Source organism: Lethenteron reissneri, chromosome 5 (assembly GCF_015708825.2).
Source record: "Lethenteron reissneri isolate LAM-NWPU_2019-01 chromosome 5, ASM1570882v1, whole genome shotgun sequence".
Classification (NCBI taxonomy): Eukaryota; Metazoa; Chordata; class Hyperoartia; order Petromyzontiformes; family Petromyzontidae; genus Lethenteron; species Lethenteron reissneri.
In genome coordinates, this window is record NC_083783.1 from 11015700 (window position 1) to 11027893 (window position 12194).

The window sequence follows — 12194 nt, forward strand, 5'->3', positions numbered from 1 at the left end:
TTAAACACCCAGTCGTTCATAAAAGTTGAAGGCGGTATAGTACTATAGTAATAGAGCAAATGCAGAATCACTGAATCGGAAAACATTTAGCGCGGGGCACTTGAAAGTGCGGGGCCCGTAGCTACATGTGTAGCTACTTTTGCTACAGGATAATCCGGCACCGGTCCCGTGGACGTCATTAACGAGTCGATCTCCGGGCGCGGCAGCTGAAACAATTAGACGTCATTAAATCCCCCCGCCCACGTTGTCCGCCTGGCCACGGCAGCGTGACAACAACATTGTCGTGACAACAACATTGCCACAGCAAATCACCGCAGGTGACAGCGATCGGGAGGCTCGAGTGGGTGGGGTGAAATGTGGGTACGCAGACCTCCCCAAGAAGAGTCGGGCAACCTTGATTTGAGGAGGGCAAAAGCTAGAGAGGGGCTGGCTCTCTTAAGAGCCGCTTCGATGGTGCAGCTCTTCCACCAGCAGTGGCCTTGCTGTGCACACAAAGATGCCCCGTATAGCCTGTACAGACTGTTGGGGCAAACGCTGTTAGCGAGTAGCACACCTATGAAGCCGGCATGGCACACGAGGGGGTGGGTGGTCAGCACCACGCCCGCCCGCCTTTGTCTCCCCAGTGGCGATGTTTACACACCTCACCAGGTACTCATTTGAGGCGGAGTCGACCTAGGGGAGGGCCCAGGACCGGTTCAGATAATCGTCACTGGGTGTTCGCCGTGAGCCGGAATCGAACTCGGGTAGCCGGGGTCCGTAGCGCGGCACGCGAACCGCGACACCACCGTTCCCCCACTCGCACGCAGACGCACAGCGAGAGGGTGGCAGCGGGCAGGGGGAGATGTACAGGCAGCGGCACTTGGAACAAACACGACTTAGCCCCCTCCCCCCCCTCACCTTGAACGCGCGGAGCTCCTCGGCCTTCGCTCCCTGCTCCTTCGCTCCCTGCTCCTTCGGTCCCCGGGTCTTCGTCACGAACTCGAAATAAGAAGTGCGACGAGCAGCCATCGCGGCGAGGGGGAGGGGGGGGGCGTGCAGCGCTGCGGATAACCGCGACCTCAGCTCGCGATCGAACTCATGCGCTTCGCAAGTGGCGCGGCGCCGGGCGGTTGCTGGTTCAGTCACCACAGCGAGGCAGGGGCCGACAGCGAGGCAGCCACGGGCTGTCAGCTGCAAATATATCCCCGGGTAGCGCCAACCCACCCTCTTCCACGGGGGAGGGGGGGGTCTCAGGAGCAACAAAAATCCGGTTTGTCAAAAAACCGGCACCAACACCACACCCTTTAACGTAAATATATAAATAACTGGGCGTTTTGTTGTGTGTGTGGATCTAAAAACACTTTTTGTTTAATTTAAGCTGGGAGGTGCGTACGCTCGTTTGCGATCCACCAAGAATGTCGCGTCTCTGTGCTACTGACTGGTCTCTGCTGCTTCGACACACACATAGAGAGAGTTCGTGTCTTTCTGTTCCTGTTCCTCCTCTATTGAAGCAGCGGAGACCGACAGTGGCTTTACAATATGGTCCAGAGTGAGATAAAAAAGAAAATGCAAGAGCTAAAAAAACAACTTCCTGCTGCTGCTGCATGCTTGATTGCCAGAATTGTAAAATGTGCTATCACGTGGCGCAATATCAATAAGATTTCATGGGAAAGGTTTTGCTTTATTATTGGCTCTAAGGCTTGTGTGTGATTCATTGAAGCCCAGGGTCCATTTATCCAATTCCTGGGTGTAGTCAGTGACCTATCTTGCCGTTGCTATGCTCTCAAAACATGCCCATAAATCTCACAGACGGCACCTTGGTAGGCACACGGCGTGGAGGGTTACATGGTCGAGAGATTTGATTTCGTGCGTTGTGTGGGTTTTTATCGATGTGCCAGTTGTGTTGTTATGGAAGTCATCTCAATGTCGTGAGCCTACAAGACTCGTCTCTCTATGAACTACTACAGTAGGCAGAGCTCCTTTCCAGGCAGGGAACAGCTCTGTAAATATGACGCCACAGAACCAATTCAATAGGGGGCCGCTCCAATAAGGGTCATTCCAATCGGGGCCGCCCTCAATAGTGGTCGCCTTCATAGGGGCCACTCCAAGGTTCCCGACCCAGTAGGGGTCGCTCCAATAGGGGCCCTCCAATAGGAGCCGCCCCCAATAGGGGCCACTCCTATAGGGGCCCCCAATAGGGGCGCTCCAACATGGGACCCCTCCAATAGGGGCCGCTCCAATGGGCCACCCGCCCCCACCGCGAGAGGGCGCTGCTTGACGCTCGTGGGGAGCGCCTCGCCGCCCGTCACCCGTCCCGATGGAAAAGCGAAAAATCCCTTCGACCTGGATTCACCATCGGCGGCCATGTATCTATCCACTGCTGGATGCAGGTCTCTCCCCCACGCGGAACCAACACGCTCCGGCGCTGCCGCCGTCCGTCTCACTCCTGCACGCGACCAGATCCCATCGCTCCATCTCCACGGCGGTCGTGCCTTCGGAGTGGCCGGCACTCCATCGCCGCCCCCGTGCCCATGGGCCATTGTCCCTCTTTCTTCTGTCGATGCTTCTCCTTCGAGCCCATTCACTCTTACGGATTGTCAACAGGAGGTCGCTGGTGACGAGGTGTCGTTCCCCTGATACCCGCGTGTCGCCTTCGTCTCACTCGGTGTTACAGGGTTACCGGTCATAACGAATCGTCCGTCACTGCACGCTTTTGTCGTGCACGTTTGTTGTTGTTGTCAGTTTCAGTGAATCATAAACACGGACATTGATGCATGACTGGATTAAGCAGAAGTTAATTAAACATTTTACATTTTAAACAATTCACAGGTATTTTAGTGCAGTCATTGGTGACCTGGCAGAGACCACCAATGCGCCAAACCTGAGAACCCGGTTTGATCACAGGTGGCAAATCTACATTCAAACCCAGTGTCTCAGTGATGCTGGCTCAGTGGCTACGACATGACCCCCCCCCCCCCCCCGAGCCATAGAGGCCCCGTCTACATTGTACGAGCTGCCGTGGAGCATTATGCGTAAAAGAAAATACGAGCAAAAGTGACGTCTCCATGAATACATAAAATTCGTCCATCAAACTGTTGGCTTTTGATGCCAATATTCGCCACTATTCTGGACTAATTTCGACCTTCCGGTCTCATCAAATACGTTATGTGCTAGATGTATTTCTACCCACGATGATCCACAATAATGCACGAGGTTAGCTACAATGTCGCTTTTAGTCTAGACGGAGTGCTCCTGCCGATAACGTCTGGGAACGCAGTAATGTCTGTTGCACAAGCTCTGACTCTGCTGATGAGACCCATGAAGGTCGGCACTGATACAGAGTTTGTTTGATTAGACAAATGCCGATGGGTAATATCAGTCTGGAAAGCCAATTAGGCCAGTAGGCTAAAGACAATATTTATATGCGGAGACACAGAAGGAAGTTCTGCTTTTATCTATATGTATATGTGTATCTTTACCTCCGAATGTTGACTTTGCAGGTCGTGCAACCGTGTGCCCTGGAAATACTCACTCGGCAAATCGGAATGCATTAATTCGGCTTAAACAGCGGACTGTTTGTGGGCGTTGTAATTAGAAAGAAGGTCCACGGCTGCTGCGTCTCGCTTTTTCGGGAGGGGAAGGGGTTAGTGGACACTTTTAATTGCGTCGCCTCCAGCGGTGCCAAAGTCAGAACTCTTTGTTGGCTCACTGTGTGTGCCTCTTCGCATCTCGCGTGTGGAATCGCGTGGGTGCTCTGCGCGGAGTCGCCGTCAACTTGTTTGAAGCTGACGAGCCACAGTCGTGCTCCCGGGGCCCTGCGAACCAAACCTTTGGAGCACTTCGGGAAGCCACATTCGGCTGCTCTCCTTCAACGAGGAGTAGGAGCGGCAACACTGCGCGGACTCTCTCTCTCTCTGCAGTCGCGCCGTGGGGAAGTCTTCAGTGGCCAGAGAGACTCACGCCCGCCCCGGGGAGATGTGGAACTTCCACCGCTGGCTCAGGGCTGTAGCCAGAAGACGAGCGCTGCTTCGGTGCTCATTTGAGCAAGAAATCACTTTTGTGAAGACGCCGCCCAAACTGTGGAGAAAAGCGAGTTGGCTTGGACAGAGCGATGACCGATGGTCAAGAATGATGACGGGGGGTGGCTGCCAAGGAATGGAATGTTTCCTCGAGGCGTCCACGAACGAAAGAGATGGTGGTGGTGGTGGACCCAATGGTATCGGCGTGCGCAAGTGCTGGGCGGATTGGTAGATCGCTGGATCGCGGGAGGTGGTGGCGGCTTGGGGAGGCCTTCATCCAGCAGTGTGTCGACCACGGCTGATGATGTTGATATGTTGCTCCAGTCGTCATAGATATCTCTAATGTCACGTGCAATGCGCCGCCGCTGCGCTGCATTTGCTCCTCGCTCTCGAACAGAGAGAGGACGACTCGGAGACGCGAGTATGGTCCCCGGAAAAACGGGGAAGCAGAAGAAGCCACGCGGGTGAGCCGGTGCCATGTACTCCCCAAGCTCTGCGATCCTCCATACGTGTTGAGATGTAGTCGGCCAATGAATGAGTGGTTTGAGTGGTTTACGTGTGCGAGAAAAACCGGAGCGCCCGGTGAAGACCCACGCGTGTGAGGGGGGGGGGGGCACTCGATCCCATACAGGCGGAGCGGATGGCGTGCACGTGTGCTGCCCCGTCTTCTCGTGGCGAGTCAGGGCACGGCTCCACCTCGACACCCTGCGCGTGTGATCCACCAGCCCTCGCCGCTGCCTCCACAGCGTGGGATTAGAGGCGTGTCTGGGTGGTGGTGGTGGTGGTCGCGAACAGCACTTGCCCCAACAGCATGTTAAGGCTACACGGGGGGTGTTTGTCTTTGTTTTGGTGGCGTCTGAGCTGACACCATCGGATCACTGCAATCGCGAGCCAAGTTGATGTCTCGGGTGGCGGAAAGCTGAGACCTGGTTTCGAACTCAGAAGGTCAGTGGTGCCAGGTTTGTCTCAGACACGGTATTTAATCACCTCAGACACGGTATTAATCACCTCAGACACGGTATTAATCACCTCAGACACTCGGCCACCTCATAGTCAAAAATATCTTCAGGCTGTGCTCAAAATATCAATCAAATTTTACAGCAGAATACCTCCTCCTCAAGAAGCAATTCGAGGCATTCGGTGAAGAATGTAATTACGTATGATGTCATTCGACTCTCCACAGGAGCCTCGCTGAGATTGAAGACTGATGTTTTTGGCAAATTATTTCAGTTTCCGATAAAGCTCCCAGGCACGTGGAGCGAAACGTCAGACATCGCGCCGTACAACATGGTTTAAATGTAGCCATGTTGTTGTTGGGTGTTTATGTTCGCTGTTCCTGCCACATGCACAGCCCGTGCCGACGCCCAACTGTGTGTGCCGTGAACCGTGCAAGCCGATTGTGACTTCGATCTCCTTTTTTGTTGTTGTTGTTGCTGTTGTTGTGTTTTTGATGTTACCACGTAAGACTCACTGAGCTCTACAGCTCTTTTTCAGAGGCGACCTCGCCACAAATGATCGCTAATTTCGTGGTCTATCACGTGGCAATGGATGGCAGCAGCCAAGCACTCTAAACGCGCGTTGTTCAATGTGGAGGAGGGGGGGAAATGACACAGAAACAAATCCACGCTGCCACGGGGAGAGAAACATGCCAACACCAAATATACAGCAGCAGGCGCCAGGGTCGCGATCGAAGCGACGACCTCCTGCGTACCAGGCGATGTAATCAACATCTCAAAGCCACCGCGGCGCCCTGCCGTGCGGTGAGGGTCCTGTTCCGTAGCAGGACGCCCACGAGACGCAGCCGACTTCACGGCTCGGCCAGGCAGCCGCAGGCTGATGCCACCGTGGCGGGCTGGCTTAGGTGGCAGCCGCAGGCTGATGCCACCGTGGCGGGCTGGCTTAGGTGGCAGCCGCAGGCTGATGCCACCGTGGCGGGCTGGCTTAGGTGGCAGCCGCAGGCTGATGCCACCGTGGCGGGCTGGCTTATTGTTGTCGCGTGCCGTGCGAGTGTGTCTCTCATGACGAGGAGGTCTCAGGCGGTGTCCCTGGCAGGCGGCCACCTCGAGATCCCGAGTAAAGCAGTAAATCACTCAAGACAAGAACACTCCTGTTCAGACTCGACCGCTACACCCACTGGTGCAATTAACGACACATTAAACACGTTTTTCGTATCTTGGGGCAAAATTATTAAAATGCAGAAATGTCAGTGGCAATCGCAAAGAGGGAACGTGGCCGACGATTCGATACCGTGGGTCCTAGTCAATTATTACCTCGAGTTATTTATTGTGTTAATTTGCGTCGACCTGGGAGGGTGCGTCGTTCATCGGCGCCGATTCAAGCAACACCCGACCGCCGGCGAGACGCGGCGTGTCGGAACCGACCCCGTGTCCATGCTGCTGGAACGAGGCAACTCCCAGAGGTTCCGCGTGGCTGACGAGGCGCGTGAACACCCACGTGGCTTCTGTGTCACGTGGCTGACGAGGCGCGTGAACATCCACGTGGCTTCTGTGCCGCGTGCAGCGGGACAGGCGTGTCAATGAGACGCGCTCCCCGCTGAATTTGTACATAATGTCATCGCTCGGTTTCTGGGTTCATGACATTTTATATTAGGCAAAGGTGAGTCGATTTAATGTCGTCATTGGGAGTCTGAACAGCCTAGTTACAGAGTCATCCATTTCAATCACCTCCATCCCCACTGAAGCAATATAAATGTACTTTAAACGAATCGACATTTTAACGTGAAAGCGTGAACAAAGAAGAATATGTGTGACCCTTTCTGGCAATAAAACAGGAGGTGTTAAGATGTGCAAAAACTAAATAGAAACCTTTTTTGCAAGGAATGAAGTCTGCATTAACCACACAGGACTTGTGGTGAACACGCAAACAAAAACCTGCTCTGATAATATATTCATTGTCTTTGAAACTGTTTGTCTACACCAGAGGCAGTCCCGTGCGGCCCATTACCTCGCGCGTGGCACGCTCCAGGGAATTCTGTGTCCAGCAGAGCCGCGGTGATCCTCCTCCTCCCAGCGCCGACTGCCACGTATCCTAAGCCGAGGTCATTGGTGCCTCGCCCGTGTCGTCTCGTGAGCACGGGGGGCAGTGGGGGGACGTCGACGTGAACACCCCGTCAAGAGACGGACTCATTCTGTCGGGTGAACCTCTCCCGGTCCGCACGAGCGGAACCTCGTCTCGGAGGAGGACGGCCACCGAGGAGATGGAGCGATTCAAATCGGTTCTTCTCGTGTGCACGTCGGTGCCGGGTGGATTGCTGCATCGTGGGATCGTGCGAGGTGGCAACGGCGTCTCGGAGGAGGCCTTCATCCAGCAGTGCATTGGTCTTGGCTGATGATGATTGATGCTCAATGGGGGTAGTGGTATTCCCATTATCATCATCGTCTGTCAATCATCACCAGAATCATCAATTTCAAACTGCCAAAGCATAAGGGCACTTGTACCAGGCTAAGTGCACTTCAAAGCCAAGTTAAGTGGTCAGCGCTCCCTGTGGAGTAGGTAACATGATTCAGGTGTTATGGGTTCATAAAACAAATACTTTACAAAGATGCTCCGTTTAGCCGTACAGGCTTTTGTGGAAAGTGATGTTGGGAAGCAGTAATTAAGGACTGCACGGCGTAACAGGGAGTGATGTGGCCAGGACCACACCCGACCGCCTTTATACCCCTGGTGCTGATGTTTATACACCATAACATTTGCTCATTTAGGGTTAAGTCAACCTAGGGAGAGGGCCAGGACGAGTTTCAGATATCATTCGATGCTTATCTCTAACCACTGGGCCACCGCTCCCAATGCACACAGAGACACACACACACACGCATCGTTATTGAATCTGCTCCAGGAAATGTTTGCACAACTTTCTCTGTACAACTATTTGCGTTTAACGATTCGCTCCCATCTCACTGTTGGCTGAAGCAAGTGGACTGACAGTTTTTATTTTTCAACTGCTACCGATCATCGCCTTGTTGATTTGCTCCAAAGGTGGGTCTCGACTGTCGAATCAACCCAGGGTCTCTCTCTCTCTCTCGCTTTTGTCCGAGTTGACTGCACCACTGCAACTTAAATATCTCCACCCCACTGAGCAAACGTTGCTGTCCATGCTGCATTGAAACGAGAGAAGTAGCCGAGGGGCCAAAGTGTAATACGACTGTCAGGGGTTTGGAGCGGTGGCGCAGTGGTTAGCGTGCTACGCTTCCAAACTCGACCACGGCTAACATCAGTGGCGTGTGATAACAACAAGTAGAGGACGTGGCAGGTGAGCAATGGTCGTCCTGCGGATGCCGTTGGTCCCCGGCATGGGAATGTGGAAGTTTCGTGAGTGGTTCTGGCCTACCGAATCGCCCAGACTGCACCGGGGCCCGTCAGATCTCAGAAGCTAAGCAGGTTTGAGCCTGGACAGTGCTTGGATGGGCGACAATCTTAGCACCAACCCGTAATGACCAGCGTGGTGAAGTATGGTCAAACAACTCTAATGACCGACACGATGTAGGGGAAGCCTTCATCCAGCAGTGGATTGACAAAGGAAGTAATTTCTCCTGGTGGTCCTGAGCCGGCGCCGTAAATTCCACATTCATCTGATAGGGGCCAGCACAGGCAACGTGAGGAGCCATGTTGACATTCTACACAGTGCTGCAAAGTTTATCCACCACCTGAAAAGATGGTTGGCCAGCGCTCAATTCAGATCGCGGCTCCCTAGGCTGTTTGAAATTCCACATTCCTATGGCGGGCCGCACTCTTCTTTATGTTCGGTGACACCGCCCCAGCGGGTAGCGCCCTTGCCGCTGTGTTGCGTTGGTTCGCGGTTCGATTCATGCGCCCATCCTGGTTAATACCGCGAATCTCGAGACGTCAGCGATGCCACCTCGCCCCCCACCCCCCCTACCCCCCCACCCCCCCACCCCCCTACCCCCCTCTGCTCCTGTTGTTTGTCACAATCCTGGGACTCTCACACCCCCCGGAGAGAAGACGGCGGCCAGAATTGACGCCACCCATTCGAGGCCCCAAAAAACATCGCCACCGCTTGACTCTGACCCCCCCCCCCCCCCGACATCTCCTACTCAGGGACTCCGGTGGAAACCACGAACAGCCGCATCATAAACAAGCCACAAATCAACGGGCCGACTGTGGCCACGGTGCGACTGTGGCCATGCAACCCATAAATCACAAAGTGAAACCCACTGCGGCAGGCTGCGGTAGGCTGCGGCAGGCTGTGTTAGTTCAACGGAGGCGGAGGAGCGGCAAACGACACGAACTCTCCCTCTCTGTGCTAAAGCCCTCCCGTGGCTACCAGACCTCGACACCGATTGGCATTTGGCTGCGGCACGCATGGCCACGCGTAGCGATCCAGGCTCACGCTGGGCAGCTTCCGAGATCTGACAATCGGGCGCATAGCGAGCGGTCACAGCCTTAGACACACACACAAACATCACATACCCAATATCAGGAATTGACTAATGCATCCCAGGCAAGGCCATCAAAAGGGGGATCTTGAGACTCAGAGAATGCTGTCCTGAATAAATGTTATTACGGTGCGAAAGAAGTTCAACCAACACAGGTGAACATACATGACATGATTTGGCACTCTGTGAGCAATCAGCAAGACACGAGTGGACGTTTAAAGCGACACGTTGGTCGCCTCGTTGAGTGGGCACACTCAGAGGCCCTCTCTCTCCGCCTGTCTGGGTGCGACTGTGAACTCCACCCGAGAGACCACACAACAACAACCACCTCCCTCTGCCTGTGTGCGCCTGTTGACTACAACTACACCCTATGAACGAACAGTCATGAGTACAACGCGGCTGTCTCTCTCTCTCTCTCCCTGGACTGCAGCAAGTAGTATTGTAGTGGAAGGGATACATTGTTTGTGTGAGGCGGTTAGTACGGAAATAGTTATCGCGTGAATTGTGGCTACCATTTGAACACTTTATTTTTTTTCAATGTATTTTATGAACATTTAGATACGTCTAAATATTCATAACTTTCGGTGAATGTTTATTCTGTGTCCGTACAAAGTTGTTTTTATCAACAAGTCCTTGACGAGTTTGTGCTGTACTGATCCAGCGATGAGGTTACAAAACTAAAGGGGTCGTTAAGGACACTTTGTTGTTTTCTCGGGGAACTATGCATTCTTGGCATCGGAATGAGAATCGATGCCATCGGTACTTCGTGGTCTGCAATGGACTTCGAAGAATCCTGGAAGTTGTTGACGTTTGGAGGTTGTCGTCGCGTTTTTATTTTGCTACTCTAACGCTCTTTTAATCGCTTAAACATTTTATGGCCAACGTCGTCATACCTACACAAAAGCTTTTACCCTTTATTCTCTAACACTGGTTGAGACTCGGCCCTAAAGAAGGCTGTCTCTGGTGTGGACCAATCAGTTTCAAAGACGATACATATATTATATTTTTATCAGAGCATGTTTTTGTTTGCATGTTCACCACAAGTACGTGTGGTTGGTTAATGCAGACAGGATTCCTTGAATACGGATTCTGTTTGGTGTTTTAACACCTTGACACAACTGTTTTATTGCCAGAAAGGGTAAACCCCATTGTTCTATTTTAATACTGCCAAGAAATGCCCATATTGTAGTCATACCTGTCAACCCCTTAGCAGTGCCCTACCTTATTACAGACCAATTCAGACCTCATTGGTCACCCCGTGCCACTTATAAATCTCAGCGTTCATCCTACAAAGTCCCATCACAAGGGAGAAACACAAATATATTTGTTTTGTTGTTGCCTGTATTGAAACGGCTGTACGCCGTTTGGACCTAAAAACTCAATTTCCCTGTGCAGGAACACGGGGTGAACCGTATGGGTTGGCAGCTATGCGTAGTAGGATTTCGCGACCAATATAATCCATAAGAGTTTTTTTTTGCGGTTAGATCACGTAAATATAAATGTGTCGTTAAACCCGGCACCACCCGACACAGCCAATTAGTAAGACTTGTCACATGAAACAGAACGTGCCCAATTCGTTACTTAGTTCAGCACTCGCCGGTCGTGTGTTGGAGAGTTGACCCACTACAACATCTACAATTCGCCGGTAATTAGGACAACAACAACAACCAGCATCATCAGGCAACGTCCAGAGTTGTTGGATACATCCTCCTCCCTCGCTCTCGAATATCGATTTCCTGACAGATCACTCACAAGCGGATCTTGAATAGAGTGCAGTAAATCCCGACCGCCTTTGTCTCCCCCCCCCCTACAGTGGTGATGTTTACACACCATACCAGGCACTCATTTAAGGCCAAGTCCACATAGGACAGTGCCCAGGACCGGTTTCAGATAATCGTCACTGATGTTGGCCGGGTCGCCGGGTTAGTGTGCACGGCGCGCTAACCGCTGCCCCACCGCTCCCCCACCCTCGTCCTCTAGACGCGCCATGCAGACGACTCCGGATCCGTTGAACGTTCAAAGCGCGCCACGGCGTGTTTTGTCGTTGACGTAAATACAACGTCTGAATTCGCAAGATAATGTATTGATATTTAGTTCAGTTTCGTCGTATTGTGTTACCAATATTCGTATCGCTGTACGATTGAATTAAGTACACGCATGCTGTTTATGCGTGAATGCAGGGTTCGTGTTAGCAAACATGTTTTATGTTCTCCCATTACGTCCAGTCGGACACGGGAGGCTAACAACCCCTTATTGTCCCACGTAGACGTTTAGCGTCAATAGGCGACCGCTAATTGCGCCGTGACAGACATTCGAGAAACCGAAGCCTCCCCTCGCCCCGCACGCGGCAGGCGGGTGAACGGGCTCGACGCGGTGTAGGTGCAGGGCACAGGAAGTCTTCACAAGCCCACGTTAGAACGGGCTCGACGCGGTGTAGGTGCAGGGCACAGGAAGTCTTCACAAGCCCACGTTAGAACGGGCTCGACGCGGTGTAGGTGCAGGGCACAGGAAGTCTTCACAAGCCCACGTTAGAACGGGCTCGACGCGGTGTAGGTGCAGGGCACAGGAAGTCTTCACAAGCCCACGTTAGAACGGGCTCGACGCGGTGTAGGTGCAGGGCACAGGAAGTCTTCACAAGCCCACGTTAGAACGGGCTCGACGCGGTGTAGGTGCAGGGCACAGGAAGTCTTCACAAGCCCACGTTAGAACGGGCTCGACGCGGTGTAGGTGCAGGGCACAGGAAGTCTTCACAAGCCCACGTTAGAACGGGCTCGACGCGGTG

General features: G+C 53.1%; 1 protein-coding gene across 1 annotated transcript in view; it reads right to left on the reverse strand.

Annotated features, from left to right (window-relative positions):
* LOC133352621 (syntaxin-binding protein 5-like) overlaps positions 1 to 1237 on the reverse strand; it is a 35025-nt gene extending 33788 nt beyond the window's left edge. Inside the window, 1 exon segment of the mRNA XM_061568380.1 lies at positions 898 to 1237. Within this exon segment, the coding sequence (XP_061424364.1) occupies positions 898 to 1008 (111 nt within the window). The 5' untranslated portion in view covers positions 1009 to 1237.
* Positions 1238 to 12194: the final 10957 nt, after the last annotated feature.